General features: G+C 41.6%; 2 protein-coding genes across 4 annotated transcripts; one reads left to right on the forward strand and one right to left on the reverse strand.

Annotated features, from left to right (window-relative positions):
• The first annotated feature begins 164 nt into the window (after positions 1–164).
• Positions 165–2,801, forward strand: LOC110048604 (replication termination factor 2-like). Its single transcript, XM_020754371.2, has one exon. It carries the CDS (start codon positions 165–167, stop codon positions 1,101–1,103), a length of 939 nt encoding a protein of 312 aa, XP_020610030.1. The 3' UTR covers positions 1,104–2,801.
• Positions 2,802–4,061: 1,260 nt separating this feature from the next.
• On the reverse strand, positions 4,062–24,156 carry LOC110048600 (leucine-rich repeat serine/threonine-protein kinase 2-like). Of its 3 annotated transcripts, none has more exons than XM_020754368.2 (14): positions 23,923–24,156; positions 22,844–23,645; positions 17,949–18,281; positions 16,642–16,922; positions 15,910–16,091; positions 15,605–15,783; positions 11,238–14,636; positions 10,717–10,930; positions 9,476–9,918; positions 8,518–8,840; positions 7,909–8,127; positions 7,009–7,458; positions 6,286–6,489; positions 4,062–5,842 (listed from the first exon to the last, which is right to left on the reverse strand). In XM_020754368.2, exons 2-14 carry the CDS (start codon positions 23,550–23,552, stop codon positions 4,835–4,837), a joined length of 7,944 nt encoding a protein of 2,647 aa, XP_020610027.2. In that variant the 5' UTR covers positions 23,553–23,645; positions 23,923–24,156; the 3' UTR covers positions 4,062–4,834. The 3 variants fall into 3 exon arrangements, with proteins under 3 accessions (XP_020610027.2, XP_020610026.2, XP_089150756.1); XM_020754367.2 differs by having other exon boundaries at positions 22,844–23,775; XM_089294630.1 differs by lacking the exon at positions 23,923–24,156 and having other exon boundaries at positions 22,844–23,916.
• Between the last annotated feature and the right edge of the window lie 293 nt (positions 24,157–24,449).

Here is a 24,449-nt window from a genome sequence, read left to right on the forward strand (position 1 = left end):
CAACGTAGCCGCGCCAAGTATTTGCACCTGCAATGCCTCACGGATCTACGTCATTCCTAAACGACTCGCCGCCATATTGTTTTTGGATTTATCGTGAATGAAAATTTACGCTTGCTTTTATTGACGAACTTGAGTAGAAATCTTCCCTAAGAAGTTCACCAACAATGGGGTGCGATGGTGGCACGATTCCAAAGCGGGACGAACTTGTTCGAATGAAGAAAAAGCCCGAACAAGTTGAGAAGAACTACGAATTGAACGCAAAGTGGTTCCACTGTGCTTTGAGTGAAGCCGAGTTACAGAGCCCAATTGTATGCTGTGAGCTTGGAAACTTGTACAACAAAGAAGCAGTGCTAGAATACCTGCTGGACAAATCCTCTGTCACATCGGATGTCGCCAGCCACATCAGGAGCCTGAAAGATGTAAAGGAGCTAAAACTGACCAACAACCCAGCCTTCGAAAAGAAGTCTTCGGAACAAGCCGATAGCTACTTAGATTTTCAGGCGTCTCGATTCATCTGCCCTGTTGTCGGCATTGAGATGAACGGCAGATATAAGTTTTGCTTTCTCTGGAAGTGCGGCTGTGTGTTTTCTGAGCGAGCGCTGAAGGAAGTTCCGTCGACTGTTTGCAACAAATGTGGCAAACCCTTCTCCGACGAAGACATTGTTATCATAAACGGCAGCGAAGAGGAACTGGTCAGCATGAGGGCAAAGATGGAAGGAAGACGGCAGAAAACGAAGCTGGAGAAGAAAGCTAAGAAGACAAAGATCTCTGAGACTTCAACTTCGACAAATGGGGAATCTTCAGGGAGTAGTCTTAATGGTGCAAATTGTGAAGATGGCCCTGAAAAACCAGCAAAACGAGCGAAAACAGAGCACATGCCCTCCTCTAGTGGATCTAAATCTAGTGACGTGATGGTATCAGGGGCAAAGATCAACGGAGCAGCTTTATCAAAGGGAAAGCTTCCAGAACTATCAAAACACAAGACTGTGGCAGAAGACCCCAAAGCAAGCAAAGTTTTCAAATCACTTTTCTCATCAAGCCGAAAGGACAGACCTAAACATCTTCAGTCAAACTGGGTGACATACCATTCTTATCATATATAGACCAGTAAGTATTACTCTCATGTCCAGATGTGTTCCAAATGATGCAAGGGGCACTTTCGATTCAACCAAAAATTCCAGCTCTGAAACCAGCAAATGGTATGGAAGTTTCCTTAGAAAGTTTGCTGGGGAAATCTAGAATATGAGGAATTTGAGGAATTAGAATCATTCAACTAAAAATTTCAGAAAATCTGAAAGAAGTCTTGGCAGGAAACTTTTAAAAGTTTGGCAAGGCTGACCTCCCTTCCAGAAATTCTGGAAAAAGGTGGGTGCTTTCCATTATGCCAAATATTTCAAAAATTTCAGTCAGAAGTCAAATGGAAAAACCTGTTTCAGTTCCTTCTGATTGGAATATTCAGGATCACCTTTGGAGGTGGTCCACTTATTCCAGTCAGAATATTCTGACCAAAATTGCCGTTCCATTTTGACAACCCATTTCATTGCCACACTTCTCTTTACTTATGTAGGAAATTCGGAAAAGGAATAAAAAATGGTAAGAGCCATTCCATTTGGTTGGCCTAGTATTATCAGAGAATGCCATTCCATATTGCCTTGGTTATTCCTACTGGTCTCTTACTGGTTGGTTTGGCATAATGGAAAACACCCACGGTTTCACTCACTGCTGAAAATTTCTGGAAATTCAAACCGGAAATTTTGGTCCAATGGAAAGTACCAAGAATCTCCTGTTGCCTTGGCAACTGTTGAGTATAGTGGATCCTTTACTTTGTTACACTTTCTTAAGGGGACACAAACTTATGCCCTGCTCATACAATTCTTTGTATCTGTTACCTCTTTCAATGAAAAAGTGGAAGTTCTACTGAAGTAACTAATAGAGCAAAAGTGAGAGGTTGATTGTTGTATTTTCCCAACCAAAAGGTTACAAGGTAATGATTTCTGTTTGAGCACCAAAGATATATTGTGTCATGGTTTTGTTTATGGTATGAACAACTAAGTCTGTTCTCAGATCAATCATGAGCAGGCCTGTCAAATCCCACAGTCCCATCAGGTTTTGACCAACATCCCCTCTTGCTATATTTTGTGAATCTTCTGATTCCCATAGAGATCCCTCAGATCTCTAGATTTTGAGGTAGTAGAGTAGGCTGGACTGAGTGTAAGATAGTCTGAATGTAAGATAGTCTGCGAGTCACATCTGCGAGCGGCAAAAAGCGAAGCAATCCTTGTGCTTACGGCTATGCCGCTTGCACTTGTACTCCAACGTGAGCCTGCTTGCAAGCTAAGTGTAAGAGTGTTTCTGTCTATTTGGATGAGATGCTAGTACAAACCATAGGGATTTTCCAGCTTGCCCTTTATGCTGAAGGCCTTTCTCTTTACTTCACGTGCCAACTGAAAAATCCAGCAGAGGAAATCCACTTGCACTTGGATTATCACTCAGAACTTTCTTCGCAATGCCAATTTTCTTGAGTCCCATTTTCAGTGAGAGTATTGTTTTCAATTAGACCTCAAGTAGTCCCTCTTTAGAGTGCAAAGTGTTCTAAGGTGCATCAACATTCAAAGTACCTGTACTATTTTCCTTTGTTTATTTATATTATAACATCAGCTCTCCTGAAAAAAATCCCTAACTGTCACTTGTTTCAGACTGACTGTATTTACTATTACTAACTTTGTATATTTGTTGTATTAGTATCACTGATAAATAAATCTGTATCACTGATGAATAAATAAATTTGAATTTGGTAAGAATTGTACTTTTGTAGGCCTCCTTTACTTTATTGTATTGAAGCATTTCTTGGCAACTAAAATCATGAAGGCTCGCCAAAGGGGTGGAACCACTTTAATAGGCCTTTTCTTCATTTTAAGAACAATTGCACAAAGTCTAGGTCAGGGGTGGACAAATGGCAGTGTCCACCCCAACCTCGTCCTATTGTTTGTTTGCACTAAAGCAGAATGTAAGAAAGATCCTGACAATCTCATCTTAGGGCTAAACTTTTTTCCTACAACAAATTTAGTTTTCTATAAATCCATACTTAGTGGTTGAAATAAGATGGTCCTGTACATTTTACAGAGCCGTTGCTGACAACGAAATGTTTCTTTAAACCAGATGAGTGTTGATAAGAGTAACAAAAGGCGTTCTATTTGATTAGCAACGAAATGCTGGTGTTTTTTCGTAGGTATGATTTTGTGTGAAGTATATATGAAATAATTCATATTTGAACTGCGGTTGTAGATGAAAGTGAAGAATGATCATCGCAGTGAATTTTCCAATTTAAGCAATTGAAAAGAAGAAGCCTGAAAAAATCAGGGCTTCAACGGGATTCGAACCCGTGACCTCCGCGATACCGGTGCGATGCTCTACCAACTGAGCTATGAAGCCACACATTGGGAGCGAGGTCAATTCAGTTGAGTTCATATCTTCCCGTGAGGAGTGAAATGATGTGAAGTATACATGAAATAATTCATATTTGAACTGCGGTTGTAGATGAAAGTGAAGAATGATCATCGCAGTGAATTTTCCAATTTAAGCAATTGGAAAAAATCAGGGCTTCAACGGGATTTTCCGTCAACTCAAGATCGTATCTGGACCATGGAGTTATAGTTAAAAATGCTAACCAAGCTTTGCCCCGAAAGTTGTTGCTGTTGACCACCACTGGCAAGGTTGAAAATACTCCCAGAGAAGTAGTCGGTATGCCCAGACACGTTCGGTTATTTCGACGCTTTTGGAAGTAAATTCGGCCGGGATTGGTCGTGCAAGGAACTTAAAATTACTAAAGTACGGCCACAGTTGCCGTTTTAGGGTAGTGGTACCGCATCATGACTGAGACAAGTTAGTGTGCATGGTAAAAAAAAGTCACACACGAACCCAGAATGAACTTTGGTGGTCCACGCCCTATTTCTCTGACCAGAAGCATATCACCTTAGGTGATATGCTTCTGCTCTGACCTATCGTTTGGTTTGATCTCGCGTGCATAGTGATACTAGTACAAACAGAATCTCAACGTGAACTGAATTTATAGATATCTTTTAATGTCTATTTATCTATACAATATTTATTATTTTGTATGGATCCTGTAGGTTTTTTTTGTTACTATTTTCTATGCAATTTCATATACACAACACAAGTTGAGCTCTAACTATTTCATTGATTTCATCATTTCAATTATTCCTTTCTTTTTCCTATTTAATAATAAGGTAATCTATCTTGTATGGATCCCGTAGCTTTTTGTTGCACAATTTCACTACACATCGCAAGTTTAGCTATAATTATTTCTGCCAATCATTCCTTCTTTTTTTCTATTTTATAACCGAGAAAAATTCAGATAAGTTTGGTTCATTTTCAATTCTCTAAAGCAACCATTTAAAACACAACTCTGATACCACTGGTACAGTGATGATCAAGTGCAACTTCCTAATTCTAAAAACGATTTTTTTTACACAGCACCTTCGTATCCTAAAATTAAAAAAGGTTGGCCAGTAACATTTACATCACAGTAATCAAATCTCATCTTAAATGTCCATGAAAAAGCCTAACAATAGTGTTCTTTAAAAGCAATCTGAAAAACAATCACTCAATAAAAGCTCTCACCTTGTAATCATTTTTATATTAGTACAAAACAAACTCAGTGGTGCTATCAACAAAGGATATGAAGTTCTACATATTTTTCGAATCAATTCGTTATTATTGATTACTTTATTAAGTTTTATAATATCATGATCAAAAAACAAGACAACGAGGACTTGTAAATGCACTTGCACGGCGGGGCATGAAGGACTTGTTTTCAATTGTACTTTATTTCCCCTAACGTGTTTGACAGTTCCCTCCTTCTACGTATGTGGCTGTCAAGATGCTTGGCCTGTTCCATGAAGTCTGCCTCCCACACAAGTGTATAACCGAACTCGGAGTTAGGCCTCTTCCACTCGCAACCATGCCTCTCGATGAACCCCATACCCCCGGTCAACACTAATGAAGTAGACTTGGGCGATGTAGGACCCCGTGTGTCTGCCATACACCTCACTGCGGACACGTGACGGTGGATAAGGGTCAAGTGTTTTCGTGTTGAAGGATCTACGAGAACCACGTGACCAGTGCCCAGTCCTACCCAGAGAATTTTGTGCGACAGGAGAAGGCTGACAACGCGTGTTTCGCGTAAGTCACCAGTGTAGCCGCTGTCCCTGAGAATTGTCAGACAGTCAACAGAGCCAAGGAATTTAGTTTTGGAGAAATCCCAGCACTCGATCACCGGACTATCACGAGTTGATATCCAAACAAACGTTGAGCCCACAGCGATGTTCAAAACAAGTCCCTTTGCTCTGTCCTCGACAAACCATCGACGCTCGATCTCAATTTCCGAGTTCTTCTTTATTCTGAGAACGACTATTTCGTTACCGCACCCGCAGAACAACCTCTTTCTGCCAACAGCCGTGCAAGCCAAGGGATGGGCTTGACAATCCTCACAGGTGGCATCTCCAATGATCTTGCTGTGACACAGGTCAAAAAACTTGGGTTGAGCATCTTCTTTCTTGACACTGTGTGTGTGATAAACAGCTAACTGACCGTTAGCGAGTCCTGCCAGTACAACGTCCACGTTCACGTCATTGGCTCCATCCTTGTAGTGCCTCAAACAGAGAACCGCGTCAGGAAGCTGAGGAAGGGAGAACTGGCACTTGTGATTCCACGCGTCAAAAACCCAGATTTTCCCAGACTGCGTGCCGGCCAACACGGTGTCGTCATTCACTGCTACGATACTCTTCACCCGTCTGTCTCGGATAAATGTGCCCGTGCAGCCCTGGGAAAACGTAAGAAACAATAACGTTTGCGTATTTTAATTACAATATGATCCAAATTGGATATAAGGTAACTTCGGAAAATTTATAGCTTCTACCCAAAATTGGCCCACATTGAGGTTGAATTTAATATAATACACAAGCAAAAAGTGTGTGCGAGTGTGGCTAGCGACCGACAACGAGCGCAGAATGAGGTAAAACGAACAACCCTTGCATTCGTGTTCGTTCAATCTTCCGGCTGTGGTTTTTTATTTTGTCTGAACACTCGACGATGTTTAAGAAATAGGACGCCTGTGACAGACCAGTAGTTGATTGGCATAAGGTCGTCTAACTGCATTTGGTAAAAGTGCAGATTTTTGTTGTAGTGCTGATTTACAATAGTTATTTTGCAAAAGTGTTAAAATTCGACAAATCCTTTGGTATGCGCGGAAGTGCTTCGACCTACCTCCACTCCATTGTCTGACAGGTCGATAATGGTGACCTGACCACTGAAGTTATCCGACTGTCCACTGCCCACCCACACCTCCACTTTAGGTGTGTCTTTTTCTTCAAAGTGACGAACGGTCATGCACTCTACTGTCTGTCCCTTGGACACGGCAATGTCACGCTTCAAACAGATCAGCTCGGGGTCACACAAGCGCGAGTAGGCCTGTCACAAAGAGCAGGGAACGTCAATTGGAAGTCTTACGCCTTTGTAACAAATAAATTAAGTTCACTAATAAGATGCCAGTTTTAGCTTGCTAATACAAATGAGAAGTGAGTAAAGTAGGTCGGGTTTACAAGCATTGATCTTCTTCCCTGCCTTCTAAAGTGATCGAATATCATCAATTTACGAGCAGACAGATAAAATAAGGATCAACAGACCAAAAATATTTCCCAAAACTGTGAAACTGAAAAAACACTTCTCCCACTGAAAGAGAAGGCGTTATTAGTCAGCGGCACCAAAAGCAGATGTAGAAAGATGCGGAAATACAGCATGGACATGCATAGTCGGCGGCTTTTCAGATGACAAGATGAAAATAATTCTTTCATGCTAGTAATTGAATCCATTATTCACAGAATAAATTGAACCCCTTTACCCAGACCATGGAGAACTTTCTGATCGCAAAACAAGGAGCGAAACAACAGCTTTTCAAAATAAACAATAAGAACAATCTCTTCACGTTACCTGTTCAGCGGTAGCTCTTCTATGCGGCTGAGGCTCAAGAGCATGCGCAATAAGATCCGCCATGTCTGGCCAGGGAGGGCAGTCTGATGACGTGATAGGATCTAAGGCCCGTCCTTTCAACACGGCTGCATCCAGCTCGTGGCGGAAACGCAAGTCTTCAAACGGCTTGGTTCCTCCAGTCACGAGCTCGTACAGGAACATGCCAAACGAATACATATCGACTTCCATGTTGTAGGCGATGTCTCCGCGAGCAATTTCGGGTGCTCGATAGCCCGGCGTACCTTCAGTGGCGGTCAGACCGCAACGAGTGGCATACCGAGCGATACCGTAATCAGATATCTTGGCGTTGATCAAGTTTGTGAGAGAAAGGGAGAAGATAAGGATGTTGTGGGGTTTTAGATCACGGTACACGATCATGTGATGGTGTAAGAATGTGAGGCCTTCTGCAACCTGCAATAAAAAAATACGCAGAGCCCAGATTAAGACCACCAGTCGCCAAAAGACTAATAAGCAAGTGTTTTAGTTGAATAATTTCACAACAAATAGCTTAACGTGTGTTCATAAAGACAGGCAGTATAACGAATCCATGCAACTTTGGCTCTTTCCATAGGAGGCCTTTTTCTGATCTCCGTATGCAGTCAGGTTAACACTTGACATTTTGGAAAACCCCTTACCAACATCAAAATAAACAAAGAGTTCGGTCTAATCAGAAAGGCTTTACATCAGAATAGCATCACACAGATATGTCACGTTACTTAGCGACAATAATATCCCAGGTTCATGATATTACCTACAATGAGGATCCCACCGAAACTGATAACTCATTCGTCACTTTGGGTTACTGACTTACTGACTCCCAATTTTATACGTTGAACATTGTACGAAAGGCTCTCTTCTCACCTGTAAGGCAATTCTGTGCTGGATTCCTTTGCTGAGCGCCTGCCCTCTGTTTAGGAGCGTACTCAGTGATCCCAGTGGAGCCAGCTCCATTATAAGAGACCACGGCTTCACACAAACGCCCACCATGGTAATAACACTCAGATGGCGCAGCTTCCGTAGGAACATGACTTCCTGTCGAAGTGACGTGTGAGGATTGCACTCATTTCCGGAATGAAACACCTATACAAAAACATCACGGTCTAACATTAGCTAAAAGGTTGTTGTGAAGCCGAAAAGTCTAAATGGGGAGCAGGGACGACACAGTGGTGAAAGCACTCGCCTCCCACCCATGTTGCCCTGGTTCGATTCCTGCCTGGTGTCATATAAGCGTTGGGTTTGCTGTTGGTTCTCGCCTTGCTCCGAGGGTTTTTCTCTCGGTTTTCCGGTTTTCGTCCCTCCTAAAAACCAACATTTTCAAATTCCAATCCGATCAGGATAGAGGACCCGCGCGGAAACCAGCTGGGGCTGAAGTGGCTTCCTCTCTAAATATTATAACTTAAATAAATAAAATATTATAATTTACATTTTACCGCTTATAGTAACAAAGTTGAAAGCAGCACAGTCACAAACCTTGGCGGCAACAGACTTTCCATCATAGAGAGCCCTGTACACCGCGCCATAGCTGCCGTCTCCAAGCAGTGAGGTACGCGTTGTATCCAGCACCAGTTTACTCTCTTCAATTTTGAACTGTTCACCGACATCTTCCAGGACCACATCAGGCGCTATCTGACGCAGCGACACCAGCAGTTTCGTGTTGGGGCACATGATGTATTCATTGTCACTCGCCCTAGCTATGGTGTCAAGGGCGAAAGTATGAGTGTCTTCTCCCTTGCACACAGGACAAACAGCCTGCTTCTTGACAAGAGGTAGCCCTTCCTGTGGATCCACTCCCCCTAAACATAACAGATTCACACGTCAATTTTAGCATTTTCTTTTTAGTACTTAAGGCCCTTGTTTAGTGTCCCAATTAGTCCGCTCGGGCCAAATACATTTGACACTTAAGTAAAGGTTCGTATCTTATCTTAATAGGCGAATCTTAGTTAATGTAATTGTTTACAATTTTTCCTCATGAACATAAGACTTTGCGCATAGAAGGCATCACGCTAGAAACGAATAGACTACAAACATTTAAAGAGCTTCTGAAACTTAGCAACTGGTGACATGTTTAGCTTTTTGGGTGTAATATTCGAGGAGAAATAGGTTTCAAAAAGTGCAAAATTTCTGGGAGGCAAAAGCGCTAATGAGCTCATACATTCTTTGTAAAATCTTGAGATTTTTAACCTGCGTAGCTTAAAAGTATTCAATCATCGGGCTCAAATTCATTGGCATTGCAGAGGTTATCGCGCTGTTCCCTTTCAATATTCAGAACTAGTGTTTTTGTAGCTCCATCAGAAACTGTATCGCTTCTTCGTCCCCATACCGCCTTAAACTACATTGCATATGTGAGCTTTTGTCAGGGCTTCTTCCTGGAATAGTGCGCAGCTTATTGAGATGGATCATAGTATATACAAGTAAGTGTAACACTTACACAAGTCTGGAAACCATTCCTCCAGCAGCGTGTCCAAATGATCAACCACGTGTGCGAGAATTCTTGCTCCATGCTTTGTACTTGGCGTTGTAATCACCACAGTGTCCGCACAGGGATTGGTCAAACCGTGCGATATGACAAAGAATGCCTTCTCTGTCCAGTAGACGAAGACACCTTCATTCCACTGTTGGACCTGTGGTTCACGCGGGCTCTCCAAGTGGACCCTGTGGTCCATATACAAGTCCACCACGAAAGTCTGGACTCTTGCAATAAGGCGCGGCCAGAAACTGGGGGGTAGATAAGCCAGGTTGTACTCGCGGCTCACGAACACATTACGTCCCGGGTTTGGAATCTTGATTGAGGGTTGTTTATTGCTGAGCAAAGATGGCAAAAGGTACTTGTCGTCTCTCAGTGGGAGAACAATGCAGTAGTGTTCAAGCAGCCTGTAAGGAAGAAAAACTTCACTAGTATCAAGTTCAAACTGTCTTCTACATGAATTCTTTTTTGTCCTTCCATTGCACTGTAATTAAGGATATTTTTTATTTTATTTGTAAAGTAGTGTATCGGATGTCATGTAAACAGCTGTACAACATCTACAAGCTTGTAAAATTATCCACATTGTGTAACATCTGCAAGCGTGTAAAATGAGCAGTAACACTTATAGAGAGGTTTTCAATTGAGTGTCGTAAAACCAAACCCAAGCCAATTACGTACCAAGGTGGCTATTCAGCCAGTCTCAAACCGTAGCACAATCAAAACCAAAACCAAAGAAATTGCCTGTCGTGATTACTTTCGACACTCAATTGAGAACCTGTCCAACGTGCAAAGCTATTTTACTGCTAATTCGTTTCTCTAACTTCAACCTGGCATAATTAAAGAAAGCAGAAATCGAATGCTTGCTAGTTAGTCTCACTGTGCTGTACAAAAACTGTATATAAAATGTCAATGCCTGATGAGATGCGTAACACATTCGAACGTCCCAAAAACGGCGGGTAAGGACGATGCCAAACTGTCGAACAGAGGGATGCCTTGAAAGAGTGATCAAGACATTTTAAAACTCTACTTCTCGTAGATCAAACGAATCATATAAAAGAAACCTTCTATCATGTTTTGACCCATGAAAGGTGTCGGGCAATGACTCTTCATCTATGTCCGTAAAATAATGCATCGTTTAAAAATAGAGAGAGGACGGGAAACAGTAAGAACGAAGGCAGTTATGTACCAGGGAACATGGAGCTTACTTTAGTATCTGTGGCATGAGATCGGGAGTCAGGTTAACTACACAACTTCCATCTCTGACCAATTTCTCGAGATCCTCCAAACCAAGGATGCCATTGGTGTTCTTACTGTCTTTTCTTGTCACCAAATGAGCAAACAAATGGAACACCCACAGGGGATCAACAAAAAGGAGATCGTCCAACTGGCAAGCTGGATGATCAACATGGATGAGGACTCCTGAAAGTGAGAAAAAAGATCAAGGAGTTTGGTTAAAGGACTACGCTTATTGCTGTTAAGTGCTTCTGAGAAACACTTTCCTAAGAGAGAAATTCCTGACTGCCGGCTAAGAGAGACTAGAAGAGCAATGAGAATTCTAAGAACTTTGATTTGTATTTTGACGGTTGGCCTTCATTTTCGAGGCAGTCTTTTGACACTATGTGTACGTCGCTGGGACATGAAATCCTTGCCGTTATGGAGTGAGAAATAACCGTTAGTGGAAAGTAAACTGTATATTATATAAGGGCAAACAGTGAGGGAACCTTACCTGCTTCACTCATGAACCTAATGGCTTGTTCAAGCTCAGTATCATCCATGAGTAATTCATTGTCCTGAATGAGCTTTCGGATGCTGGCCATTTTCAAGATTCTTGGTGGTTCATGTCCTCTGGCGTGGACAAGATGCAAAATCAAGTCTTGTAGTCGCACAAAGTTCTGTGGCACTCTCGGGCCAATCAACGAATGGCCTTTGCACTTGCATTTTGGGATGAGCTGCATGATCCGATGACGGAGGGACTGCACTCCTGATGTTTCTTGAGTGCAGTCAAGTACCACGTGGCTCTTGACCTGGGGCAAGCCAGCACCAGCACACATGCTAAGGGCCCTTACCTTGATCTCATTTAGCAACTCGGTGACCTGGTCCTTTGGCACCTTATCCTTATGAGTACCCACAAGCATGACTGACGCCTCTGGTGCGCAGGCATGTATGTTGAGGAGCCAGGGCTTAAGAGAATCGATCTCACTGGTGCCTTTGCTCACATCATAGACTGCCAGAAACAATGTCCTTGATGACAGGAGGCACTGATAAGCGCTGTACAAGTCATCACGTCCTTTGAGATCCCATGTGTTGATGACATAGTTCACGCTCTTGCGGTGGCACACTTTGCACTCAGCTTTTGTATCTCTGACACACCATTCTCTCACCATTACATCATGGTGTGGTCCTGAAGCAATATCTTCCTGTAGCTGGTTCAACAATGTCGTCTTTCCTCGTCCTGCCTGGCCAACAGCAACCAACTTCATACGATAATAAGGCACGGAATTCTTGAGCCTGGAGTGCAGGAATCCTATGAGTTCCTGAGCTCTGCTTTCTAGAATAGCTGAGTCCAGATCAAGCTTGAGGCCAACCAACTGCAGGTCCCACAGACTGGACAATCTTCCCATCTCATCCGGCAAGTGTGTGATACCAGTGTTGCGGCTCAAATTAAGGGAGGTCAGTGATTTTAATTCACCAATTCTACCCGGCACTGACTTCAGACAGTTGTCGCTTAAATTCAGCCTTTCGAGGTATGCCCACTTCTCTGCACCCTCCAAGGAGAGCTTTTTAATCTTGTTGTCAGCAAGAACGAGCTCTTTCAGCTGCTGTGTAGACCAGGAAATAGGAGGTGGGATGTCCTCCAGATTGTTACTTGAAAGATCCACAACTTTCACATTGGGGAGTTTGAGAAGAAATCGCGGGAATGAAAATTGTTTCTTTGAAGACTGCCCCCCAAGTTTATTCTTGTTTAACCGAACCGTTTTCAAATTTGTCAAGGACGGCGCCACAATCTCTGGCAACGTTGTGAAGTTGTTGTTTGAAGCCACAAGAGTTTCAAGAGAAAGACATTCTGAAACGAATTCACGAGGAATCTCCGAGAGCTGATTGTTTGACAAGTCGAGAGTTTTCAGTCGCCGTAGTTTCAAAGCAGAATCCGGCAGCTTTGTCATGTTATTGTCCACCACATACAGACTTGTTAATGCCGGAAATATATCTCCCAACCACTCAGGGAAACAGCTTTCCTCATTGTGTGACAAGTTCAAGTTCTCAAGCATAACATTGCTATCTCCAGGATGTCGAGGCCGGGCCATCTTTATCTTGTTGTGTGACAAGTTTAAGACTTTCACCCCTGTCTGGATAAAGCAGTAAGGAAAACTCGAAAACTCGTTGTGACTCAGATTCACATATCGCAATTGCGGCATAGCATCACAAAGCAAAGACGGAAATTTTGACAAGTGGTTATGACTCAGGTCAAGCTTCTCGACTTTAGCCAGATATGCAAGGAGAAGTGGAGAGGCTTCTGCAAGTGGCTCCAGGCTCAAGATGTTGTTGCTTGAAGCATCAATCAATCGCACTGTTGCCTTGGCAGAGATAGCTCTGATTGACTGCTTTCGCTTTCTTTTTGCTTCAAAGGGCTCGCAAGTCCTTGACCTTCTTCTGTCTGCACATTGGCCAAAGAATCTCCCACTGTCAAACTCATCACTGCATGTACTCAGGGACCGTACTCGGTAACCCTGCTGAGGATCCCAGTTGTACACGTAGCTATTGTTGGGCATTTCAAACACACCAGGCACGTCTTCTTCGGGTTCTGTTATTCTGCCAATCTGTTCAGAGTCGGTATATGGCAGTGGCGATACCTTTGTAGAATAAGAAGAGGCATCTACACTGTTGACCGGAGGAATTATGTCACTGCGTGCACGCCTCTTCAGCATGGGCCGCCTACATTCTGGCAGGTACTCATCAAATGACCTGCTGTGAGCACTCCTGGGTAAAATAACGCAGTTCCTGTCTGAAAAGGGAGACACAACACGAGGATCATGTGAGCTGTAGGGGAAGGAAGCTCCACTGACGCTACGTGCCCGCAATGCTGATTTTTCAGTTAATTCTGGAACATTCATATCAATGTCAGAGTCGGAATCAGAATCATTGTCTGACTCATGCTCCAGGCCCACTAATGTATCTATGCTAGAAGGGACACTTGCTTTGTCCGCCTGCCACCCAGTTAAGCTACCATCCAAAGGCTTGTTTAAGATTGGTTCACTCCCTTTTCTTCTAAGGCGATTACTTAGAGTTGCTCTTAGTTGCGTTGTTCTCTCCGCATCGTCCAGGAATTCAGTCCAGCCAGTACTAAGGACTGGTGGAGAGTACTTACTACCAGCTAGAGAAGGCGACATCCACTGCGGGAGCAAATTACCCAAATTAAGGTTGCTGAATGCAATGATACCAGCTTCTTTGTCATGGCCAAGATGCTGCAGAAGCAGTCCCACAATGTTGCTATAACCCATCTCAAGAGAAACCGTTAGTGAACTCTGAATGTCTGTGATTCCTTGAGTGAGAAGGAACTTGACCATTTCTTCCTTGCCGTTCTGGCAAGCACGGCAAAGTGGTGTGTTCTCGCCATGACCAGCATTGACATCTGCACCCTTCTTTATCAGACAGTCAGCTCCTTTGAGAAGGCCTCCAGCACATGCCGACAGCAACATCTGTGTTTTCAGATTCCGTTCCCAGCCAAGATACCGAATGCATTCGCTGGATAAAAACACAAGCTCTGGTTCTTCAGAAAAGTTTTCCAAAATGTAAAAAAGTCTTTCGTGTGCACAATTGTTCACCAAAATTGTACTCTTCCCTTCATCTATTTGAGCAATGACCAGCATGGCTGCGCAGCCTTCTGCTTGAACACCTCTATCTTCCTTAGCCTCGCACATGGCCTGAATGACACTTGACACTGCCCTTTGACAATGATCATCTGACAACAAAGGTGCCAGCACCTGAATAAGAATGCATCCTTTCTGAAGTATTGCAGGTTCTGTTAGGTGCCTGCTCATCGCATTAAAAATGGTATCCACACCACCATGATCTGAACTTTTAGAGACTAAAAGATCTGGAATTTCTTCAGCAGCAGCAAGCACACCTGATAAGTCGGGAAAGAGAAAGTACATTAATCACTGATGTAGGAAAAAACCTCCCAAGCGTTTTCTTCAGAATACAAGTGATGAAGTGCCAAGAATGTGTCCTTGCTTGTTTGCTCCTGTAGTTGATGTTTTTTCGCCAATCATGTTTGTCGGTCTAGCTCAGATGATTATGATTATGTCAGGAAAACACGTGAGGCATTTCTGCTGAGGCAGCAATTTATAATTTGGTGAGTTTTTTTTTTGTTTTCTCCTTTGAGTTAATTTACGGTTGGGGTTGGCTGGGGTAATCTACCACAAATACCAGGCAGGTACTACTTAAATTTTATGTATAAATTGTGCCCTTCCCTGGGATGAGAGCATTGTCACCAAGTTTTCCTTCAATTAGTAACAATTGTTAACTCCCTCAGTGGTTCATAGGTAAAGTCTGCATACGAGCCAAGTGGCCCATCAGGCCAGAGCTTATCCCAGTGTCTGTACCATGAACTGACTAGGATTATTTCTGCTCCTCCCTGGATGGGATGCTAGTCTATTGCAGGGTTACCCCCAGCATTAAATCGCCGCTACCCATTTATACACCCGGCTAGAGAGAGGCACTGTGCAAGTTAAGGGTCTTGCTCAGGAACACAACACAATGTCCCTGACCAGGGCTCAAACCTGGACTGCTCGATCCAGAGACAAGTGCACTAACCATGAGGCCACGGTGCCTCCACACTCCGCGGTTCATAATGAAAGTTCTTTTCTTTGTGCATGTTAAGGTGTACAAGAGTAGTTTTGAATTCACGAGTGAACATCAGTCATAGCTAATGAAACCATACTGGTCAAGAAAATTACAAAATTATTCTTTGACCACCAGAAATTCGAAAACATCGACCAATTCCAGTTGCAAACGAATTTTAGAAAAATGTTAAAAGCATTTAAACAATCCCCCTCCCCAACAAGCCATAATATTTTTCAGGTAAGTACTTACCCAAAGCCTCTAATGAGATCTCTGCCAGGGATATCTGGTCTGGAAAATTGTCCATGGCATTCAAAATCATACAATGAACACCCTCAACAGCACTTTGGTGCCAGACAAGCTCAACATCAGTTGCCAAGCAAGCAATTAGTGCTATTGCTTCTTCTTGGACACCAACATGGTCTCCAAACCTGCAAAATCACAAGACTTCTCATTAACTTGTGAAAGCATTACCAGTTCATTTCTTTAGATGTACGATTGTTATACAATGAAGCTATAAGTCATTACTCTTGCTAAGATTGCCATCAATTGCTTACCTTTGAGCACAATTGAAGATGAGCTCTAAAACACCACAGTTAACCAAGAGTTCTTTGTGACCACACCCAGACAATGACAATCCTCGCAGTGCTCTGCAGCCCCACTGTTGAACTTCAGCTTTCCATTTGTGTTGCTTCATTGCATGGACAATGTTCAAGTGTAATCCTTTGGATATCAAAGACTGAAAAATACATGTAAATGTTATCGTAACAGAAATAAACATCTGAGTGCCAAACAATACATGTAGTAACTCAATGTGAAGATTTTTCTCTAATGAGACATTCATGCAAGAAGCTAAACATTGAGGTTTAAAAATGAACCCTCCAGTTTCCATGTCTTTTGGCCTGCTTGAGTAGTTAAAAAATGCGGTGTGAGGCCTAAGGTATGGTGCATGCAGGAATATTTTTGAAGCATATGAAAGAAATGAAAGAGTTGCTCAAGACTATAACTGAGCGCAACTCTAGCATCTTGAGTGCTCTCCAAACTTTACACGCCATAATTTGATAGTGCACAGCTAAAAGTAGCATGAAAATGGAAATGTACATCAAAACCAGCACAAGCATTAAGATAATTTTTCTGACAAATCTATTCACTACGATGCATACTGAAATTGATTGTATGACACTGCTAAACTATGTTATAACTTACATTAACTAAATTGAAAATTATACTCGTCAAAACAGGTAGATAAACAGGCGTTGTTGTTCTATAAAAACACTCTGCATTATTACCTCCCTTAGAGAGCTAGAGTTATTGACAATGGAAGCTAAGACTCTACATGATGACTCGCATAGCTCTGGATCATCCATGTGTAACACCAAGGCAGCCATACTGCAGCTGTGTAAAGGAATGGTGCTATCACCAGGCTCATCACCCATTTCGTCCAACACATCAGGACAAACATCAATCAACTCTTGCAGGGCATGACAAGCAGCATGTAAGACTTCTGGGTTGTCATAATGGCTTGTCATGGCAGTGAAAACCTCTCTCGTCCACATGCAATTCTGTATTTCTAAGAAAAACCATAAATATCTCAGTTGAGGGGTGTAATATGCCTCTTGTTTAGCCACTAACTTTAATCCTTGAAAAAGAACTATATAGTACATAATGTTCTTCTTTCTGAGGATTTGTAAACAGGACATGATATGGCTTTGTGAATTAATTTACATGTAACTCCTTAATATTGCTTATGCCTAACAAGGACCACCATAACTTTTAAAAATGAATAAAGTTACTGTAATACATTGAGCTGACAATTTTGGATAATTGCAACAGCAAAATTGTTGTGGGCATGTCAAATGCAGTACAAATAAAGCACAAATTCTGAACCTGCACTTGCCCCCTTCTTTAATAGCGTTGCGCACAAGTGACGTATATGATGGGCTTCTCATGTATGAAGGCTGTTTATGAATACCTCCATAGCAGAAAAAAAATAGTATTATTGTACCCGACATTCAGATGTATCACCCACAACAAAGCCAGCAAGCCAGCAAGCCAGCAAAGAAATACCATGAAGAAATACAGTAGATCCCATCCAATTTGTTGCCTTGCCTTGATGAAACTGGCCAGCTCTGTCTTCGCATATAAAAAACCTGAAAAACAGTTTTAGCCCGCGCTATCTATGTCACATGTAGCGCCTGAACATATCAATATGCAGTTAAGGTCTGCTCACAGTCACAGATTTGCTTATGTGGTCAGATAAATGGCTCTATTAAAATCTAGGTCCTTCGAATTGCACAGTACATCTAAGTCTGCTATCAATGTGGAATTGTCTCAGGGATAATACTAATGTCATCTTGTTCTATCGTATTCAAGGATTCTTGTCTGAGTCATGTGGGGGGTCTCTGGTGATGTAATCTATTTTTAGAAACTGCGAGACACTATTCAATGCTGCATGTACATGTACTTGATAATTTTCCTTTGGCTCCACTCAGAATGCTTGCAGTTAAAACTGAACACTCTAAGCAAAGTCTAGGTCCAGAAGAATCACATGTATTTTTGACTGGACTTTGATTCCACAATGTTGTATGCTACTTACCGTGTTGCAGCTTTTTCTCAAGTGCCTCCGTGAGCAGGGCTAATGCAGTCAAGCCACTTTTCTGAATGTCAACGCAATCCTTAAAATTCTGTAACGCATGGAGAATTACAACTAGGACAATGCTCTGTTGAACTAAAATCTCCCTGTGAGACTCCAAGTCTGCCAGAAGTACCAGGAGTTGGCACCCAGCTGCTTGCACCCCAGGGCAATCACAATGTTTCTTCATTGCTTCTAATGCAACAATAAATGTTCTCCCACGAACAAGAGTACAGCAGTTTTGTTCTGAAGATGCCAAAACACACATCAACTGTATACCTTGCTCTTGAATCTCTCCTTTTATATAAAAAAAAGAAATAAAAAAAACATGAAGAAGAAGAATCTACATGCAATAAAAACTTAAAACAAGAAATACGACACCAGTGTCATAGACAAGAATGTAACTGGAAAGCACTTGGACCAAACAGGCCCACACAGTCAGTGTTTATCCTGGATTTCATAGCATGAGCAACTAGGAGTCCATACCACACCACTTTCCAGCATTCCACTTCAGTGCATTTGAATAATAGTAGCAGGGCAAGATTGAGGTATATTTTTTCGTATGTTTGCTGTATTTTTGTCAACCCTAACCTTGACTTGGTGCCATTGCATGTTGGAATGCAGTAAAGGTCTATTGCAGGGTAGGAAAAACCCCAGATCTGATTTTTGCTCTTGGGCAAGTGAAAATAGAAGTTTAGTGGCCCAGTGCACAAGTGAAATTAGCCTCAGTAGTCTTGTGAGTATGAACAAAATGTCAGCTTGATAAATGATAATTTCCAGTCAGAAGACTGTAAGATTAGTTACGCATGGACTAGTTAGGACTCCAAGCATTCTTTGTTTGAGTTTATCCTCTGATTTCCTTACTGGCTGCCACTATTTAAGTGGGGGCAAGGGAAAACTGAAATTTACTGGCCCAATTTCCATTTTGTTTTTCCTACCCTGTATTGCGTGTAGGAGATACACGGATTATAAGTAGAGACTACTCTTCCAGGTTTCTAGGGTTACTATGAACTAATCCAAAAGCCTTTCTCAATGGCTTTACTCATCTGCCAAATACAAAGTCTAAGGGTCATTTTCCAAGGGTCTATTGAAAGAAAAAAGCAACACAGGGTATAGAGAGGTCTAGTTGAGTCCAGAAAACAAAACATTTGATATGAACAGCAACGTGCTGACCGAAACGGGAATAGAAGTCAAATAAAAGTCAGCATGCACATTGAGAGGATACGAAATCTACCCCTGAATTTATAGAGAGATAAACAGCGAATGGAGGAAAATGGCTTCTGACCAGCACGATAAATCATTACAGGGTTTTCAAATTGTAAAAAAGTTGCAGGAGGAAATTGTAAAGTAGCCGGAACACTATCTCATTGTGATAACGGCAACCTTGTGGAGGAGGGTGCTAGAGAGGAACACCCCCCTTCTGCACAGGTAAATGGAGCGCTCACCCTGGAAAATTTTGAAAGTCAGGGTGCCTTGAAGTTTATTCCAGTGCATTTTTTGCACCCATAACTGATTTTGTTGAAGGCCACTGTACACATATTGACGACGGTTAGTGTGAAAAAACTTTGTGAAATTAGTTGCTTTCAGAGTTTTAGCATCTGATGTACTGGGTATACAAGAACCTTCCATGCCTGGTGCATCGAAGAAAAGCAGTGAGTAGATGTGTCAATTTTTTCTGTTTATTCTTTACACCCTAATACCAGTGAAGTTTACAAAATGAATATAATTTCCTTGAATTCACTTTTAGAGAAAAACACTTAGTTTCAATCCCCCAAAATGCATCCATCCCAAGATTGTTTTTGTTTTCATAACAAAAGAGAGCTGCGACGAATCAATGGAATTAACGTAATACTTCCTTTTACAAACATGAATTATCACAACAAAGTCAGCGGTCTTGTTTCATTTCTACATCGATTTGTGGCAATTCACAGTTTCGTTTGTCTGACATTCTCAACACTCACATTGTTGAAGGTTTTATTGCTAAGACTTCTTTCAATCTTTTGTTGAAAATACATCTGGTGCAGTCAAGACCCTAACGAGTAACATTTCAGGAGGAAGACTGCCTTAGCATTCACCATGCGAATGTGGCTACAGCCATGGATACTCTGGTCAATTCAGCCTACGCGGATTGTTCTATCATTGCTTTCAGAACTGGAACAACATGTAATATTTGTTAACTCTAATTCTAAAATAATAGCTGCAATGTTTTTTTTCCCTCTGTTAGTGTTTATTTATTTCCTCAAAAATATCAGATTGCAATTACATTTAGTGAAACAGAATTGTGTATTACTGGTAATAAAATTTGGAATGCAAAAAGTACCCAACGCAACTGCTTGAAGTAGCCGGTGATTTGCGCCAGGCGCCGGCTAAATGTGAAAACCCTGCATTATGGACAGAGCAGTAAAAGTGAAAACATATGTCCTTCAGCAACAGACCATTTTCGTATTCTCGGTATTGGACTGGAACTAGCTTACAACTGAGGCTAATGTGGGGAGACTTTTCAAATGCAAAAGAAATTAACCTCTTCAACCCATTGACTTTCATGCCACACATGACCTGCCATGATGAGGGTTGGCCTTTGTTCTACTTCTGATGTCATCACCTTTGACCAAAATTGGCATCCTCTAAACTCAAGTTCTGCAGGAGGAAACAATCTTTCCAATGATACCCAGATCAGAATGACTGGCTGAATGGAGCCTAAAATATCCACGGAAATGCTTCAAAATTTGAGTGAAAAACCTGCAGCAAAATTTCCTGCGACTACACTTAGCTACCCTATGGTAAAAATTGCCTGTCTCAATGATGCTTTCTCAGAAAGTTTTGAACTGGAAGCTATCCCAGTGGAAGGTCAATCACTGCTGCAAAAAGATAAGAAAAGGAGAAAAAGGCAAGGCAAAAAAAGTTGAAAAAAAAAACAAAAAGCCTAAAGACGTATTGTGCATGCCCAAGCAAACATATCGTAAAACGCAGTACTAGTGGAAAGAAAGGCATACTGTCTTGTTGCAAAAGACTTTTTGAGAAGATTGGAGCTAATTTGGCCCATACCCAGGCTGAAATTCTCTACAATGTCCAAAACATGCATTTTTGGCAAAAAGCTCCGGGAGTCGATGGGTTAATGAAATTTCCCCACATGAGCCTTCACTGTATGGTATTTCCATATCAACACAAAGAAAACAAATATGGCATATTGGTGAGAATGTTCACTATGCCACAAAGAAATTCCTTCAGTACACATACATCTTGATGGGTGCAATCAGGGTAAAGCTATAACTAAGCGTTATTGTAATTTATTTGAGTGGCAATTTGAACTGCTGAATTTCAAATAAAGAAGTATTGGGAAGAAAATATGCCATTGAAGACTTTTGATTTGGGTAGAATTGTGACAAGAGTCTTCTTGGACAATAAGAAAGAGTTCAAAAGCAACTAAATGGAAAGCCATTAACAACCTATGGAAATTTTAGTAGATCAAGAACTTGATGAAAATCACTTGCAATCCTATGCTTAATGCACCATTATGCAGTTGATGATGCCCTTCTATTACCAAGCATTCACCTATCCAAATAGCACAAAAACCAATTCAAAAACACTTCCTGAAACTTGAACTTAAAAGCTCAATGGGAACACTTTCGTAAGTCTGTGGAGAAAATATTACTTCCATACTATATTCCAGATATGAACCCTAATTTTATTCAAAATGTGGCGATTTAAGCTAAGGGTGATTCAAAAGTCATCCAAAATCATTTTGATCACACTCCTAGGAAGCGCCCACAGTCACTGATGGGTGCAGCTTTCATCTTGTATCATAATTATTATAGAATTTCACCATATGGGTAACATGATCTTCAATGCTACCAAAGGTCATGTACATTATGGCAAATGATGAATTTAGTTGATAATACAGTGACTTGTCCACACTCTGAAGATGGACGTGAGGAAATTAAATTCATACAACCAAGCTTCTAAACAAAGTCAAGCCAATAACATATCACACTCTCCAGGCGAAAGCAAAGCATATGATATGTGCGACGATAAAAAGTTATTTCTGCAATGTAAGGTCATGTCATACCTTTAAAAAGAAGTGAAAACTTCAAGTGATATGTAAGATATTATAAAAAATAAGTCAATTATGCATGTGGCTATTATTATATAATGTAAGGAAAGACATGATGAGAGTAAAAATCTAAAAATAGAGAAAAAATAAAACACATAAAGGAACTGATGTTGGGTAGGTCATACTGACTTAGTAACAAAATATCTTTTTCATGACCTTAGACCCAGTCCAAACGCCACTCCAAACACCGTTCCACTCATTTGCCGAACCAAACTTGATTAAGTTCGACTTTAGAGCGACATAAATCAAAGGCATACTGGTATTTTGTTGTCTTTATTTTTAGCGACGACTTTGAGCTTCATGCATGACTGGTCACGCCACTCAATTTTGAGCCAATCACGAGTCCTGTTATATGAAAAATAAATTGCAGTACTTTATGCATTAGGTTCGACACATGAGGAGAACGCCGTATGAATCAGCTGCTGCTCCAATGTTGCATAGTATGACAGACCCTGCCAAATTTAATGTTGTTTGCCACACCAAACTTAACCTGCCGAACCAAAGTGATTCAAACGCCGCTCTTCTGCCGTACTTAACTCGTCAGTTAGGTTCGGCGCATGAATGGAGCAGCGTTTGGAACGGGCCCTATAGAAGGTAAAAAGCAAAGCAATTATTGCCTTGCTTTTTATTTACCTACAGTACATGTAAAATAATGTAAAAAGATATGTTAATAATAAGTTAAAAACAAATCCATCTCTTACTTTTTGTTTGCCAAGAAAACAAGGAACATAAACACTTGCTGGCTAACCTGATTTAGCGTGTTTCTCCATGATTTCTACCACCATACGATACTTTTTCCGTACATCTTTCACGTCCATGCTTATGAAGTCTGTCTGTGCAATCGGATCGTCTGACAGTAACCGTGTCAAAGCTTCAAACGCGGGAATATAAAACTCCTCGTCCTCGCCAAAATGGCTCATTGCTGAAAGAACTGTATCGATAGCTCCATTATCGACAGCATCGCTTCTTGTCGTAGAAGAAGTGCACAGAAGAGACAATAATTTACAGCCTACAACTTGGCACATGTTGTCAGGGTGCCTTCCCATCATTTTCAAAATAAAACGTTGAGCCTGTTTCTTCTGCAGTTCGGATCTTACTTTTGGACTAAGCAACACAAGTCTGGAAAGCGCATAACAGCCGTCTAGTTGAATTTTGCGGTTGGTGTTAAAATCTTGCATTGCAGACATTATTGTCCTGTGAGCTTGCTCTCTTTCAAGAGGCTCTGAATCCACTTCAACTTCTTCGTCATCTAGAACCTCGGCTAGTAAACTCATGCAGCTCTCCACTTGCGCCTCGTTAGAATTATTCTTGATATAACAGAGCAGTTTGAGTAATTCTTGTATATTTTCCTGGTTTAGTTCGTCTTCCAAGGCCATCGTAGGCTTTGCTCCGTTCAAACTTTCTAGCAGTCGGGAGCTTTGCTCACAAAAGGAGGTATCAGGGTAGATCAGGGCCATTAGAAATCCTCTTTAAACAAAACCCTCTTACAAATAAACGCTTTTCTTCTTCCTCAGTAGGCAAGACCAACTTGGATGATTAAATAAAATGAACTGACAAGAGAGAAAGAACTGATGTCATAATCGGAGTCCTTTCATAACTCAGCGTAACTTGAGCTCGTTGCATAACATTATTTGGGATGATCCGAAACCGCTCCCAACGTGAGGTTAACTGATCTGATCCCTTGTAAAAATCGATCGGAAATATACACAACACGTTAAACATGTGACAAATGCATGAATGACCAGACCATTTGTGGATCGATTGAGTTTGAACCGAGCCTGGGACTATCCCAGACGACAAAAATTGTAACGGTCTCGTCCTTCCTACCTTCCCTCAAGCTTCCTTCCGATCCGACGCTCAAAATTCTGTGAAGCCGACCCTGGATAAAACTAGATGAATATTGCACCTCTGTCTGCAGTGTATACAGCATACAAGTACCTGGCTGAAGTGGCTATGTTGAGGACATGCTAGCAAATATCTTACTCTTTATTTTCAAGTCATTCGATGCTCTCCATGTTCCAGCTGCTTCGACAGTGACGTCATAAAATTTCTTCGGAAAAAGGCGAACATTTTCCGATTAGCCACATCACTGATCCGATTTCGATCCGAGTGAGCGAGTCACAAGTCATCACCAAAAATGGTAGCCCCCTGAGCACCACGTTATCTTATTATTCCGGGAGAGGGATTTTCCCCACCGATCTGCATTGATCTTATGAATTAATGTCTAAGGGGGAAAAAAGCAGAGCCAAACAAAATATTGTTAGAGGACCCCACAACGACTGTTGACTCTAGTTCTGTCCCTGAAAAAGACAAGCTCTGCTACTAAATATGAGACCGTGACCTGAAAAGAAACA

Source organism: Orbicella faveolata, unplaced genomic scaffold (genome assembly GCF_042242905.1).
Source record: "Orbicella faveolata isolate gen_17 unplaced genomic scaffold, um_ofav_v1 contig_1, whole genome shotgun sequence".
Lineage (NCBI taxonomy): Eukaryota > Metazoa > Cnidaria > Anthozoa > Scleractinia > Merulinidae > Orbicella > Orbicella faveolata.

Excerpts from the sequence above, each read along its gene's own strand:
- LOC110048604 (XM_020754371.2), top strand. The coding sequence starts at position 165 with ATGGGGTGCGATGGTGGCACGATTCCAAAGCGGGACGAACTTGTTCGA.
- LOC110048600 (XM_020754368.2), bottom strand. The coding sequence starts at position 23,552 with ATGGCCCTGATCTACCCTGATACCTCCTTTTGTGAGCAAAGCTCCCGA. Across the intron at positions 15,784-15,909 it reads ATCTTCAATTGTGCTCAAAG|GTTTGGAGACCATGTTGGTG; the intron begins GTAAGCAATTGA and ends GTGATTTTGCAG. Across the intron at positions 14,637-15,604 it reads GATCTCATTAGAGGCTTTGG|GTGTGCTTGCTGCTGCTGAA; the intron begins GTAAGTACTTAC and ends CCGACTTATCAG.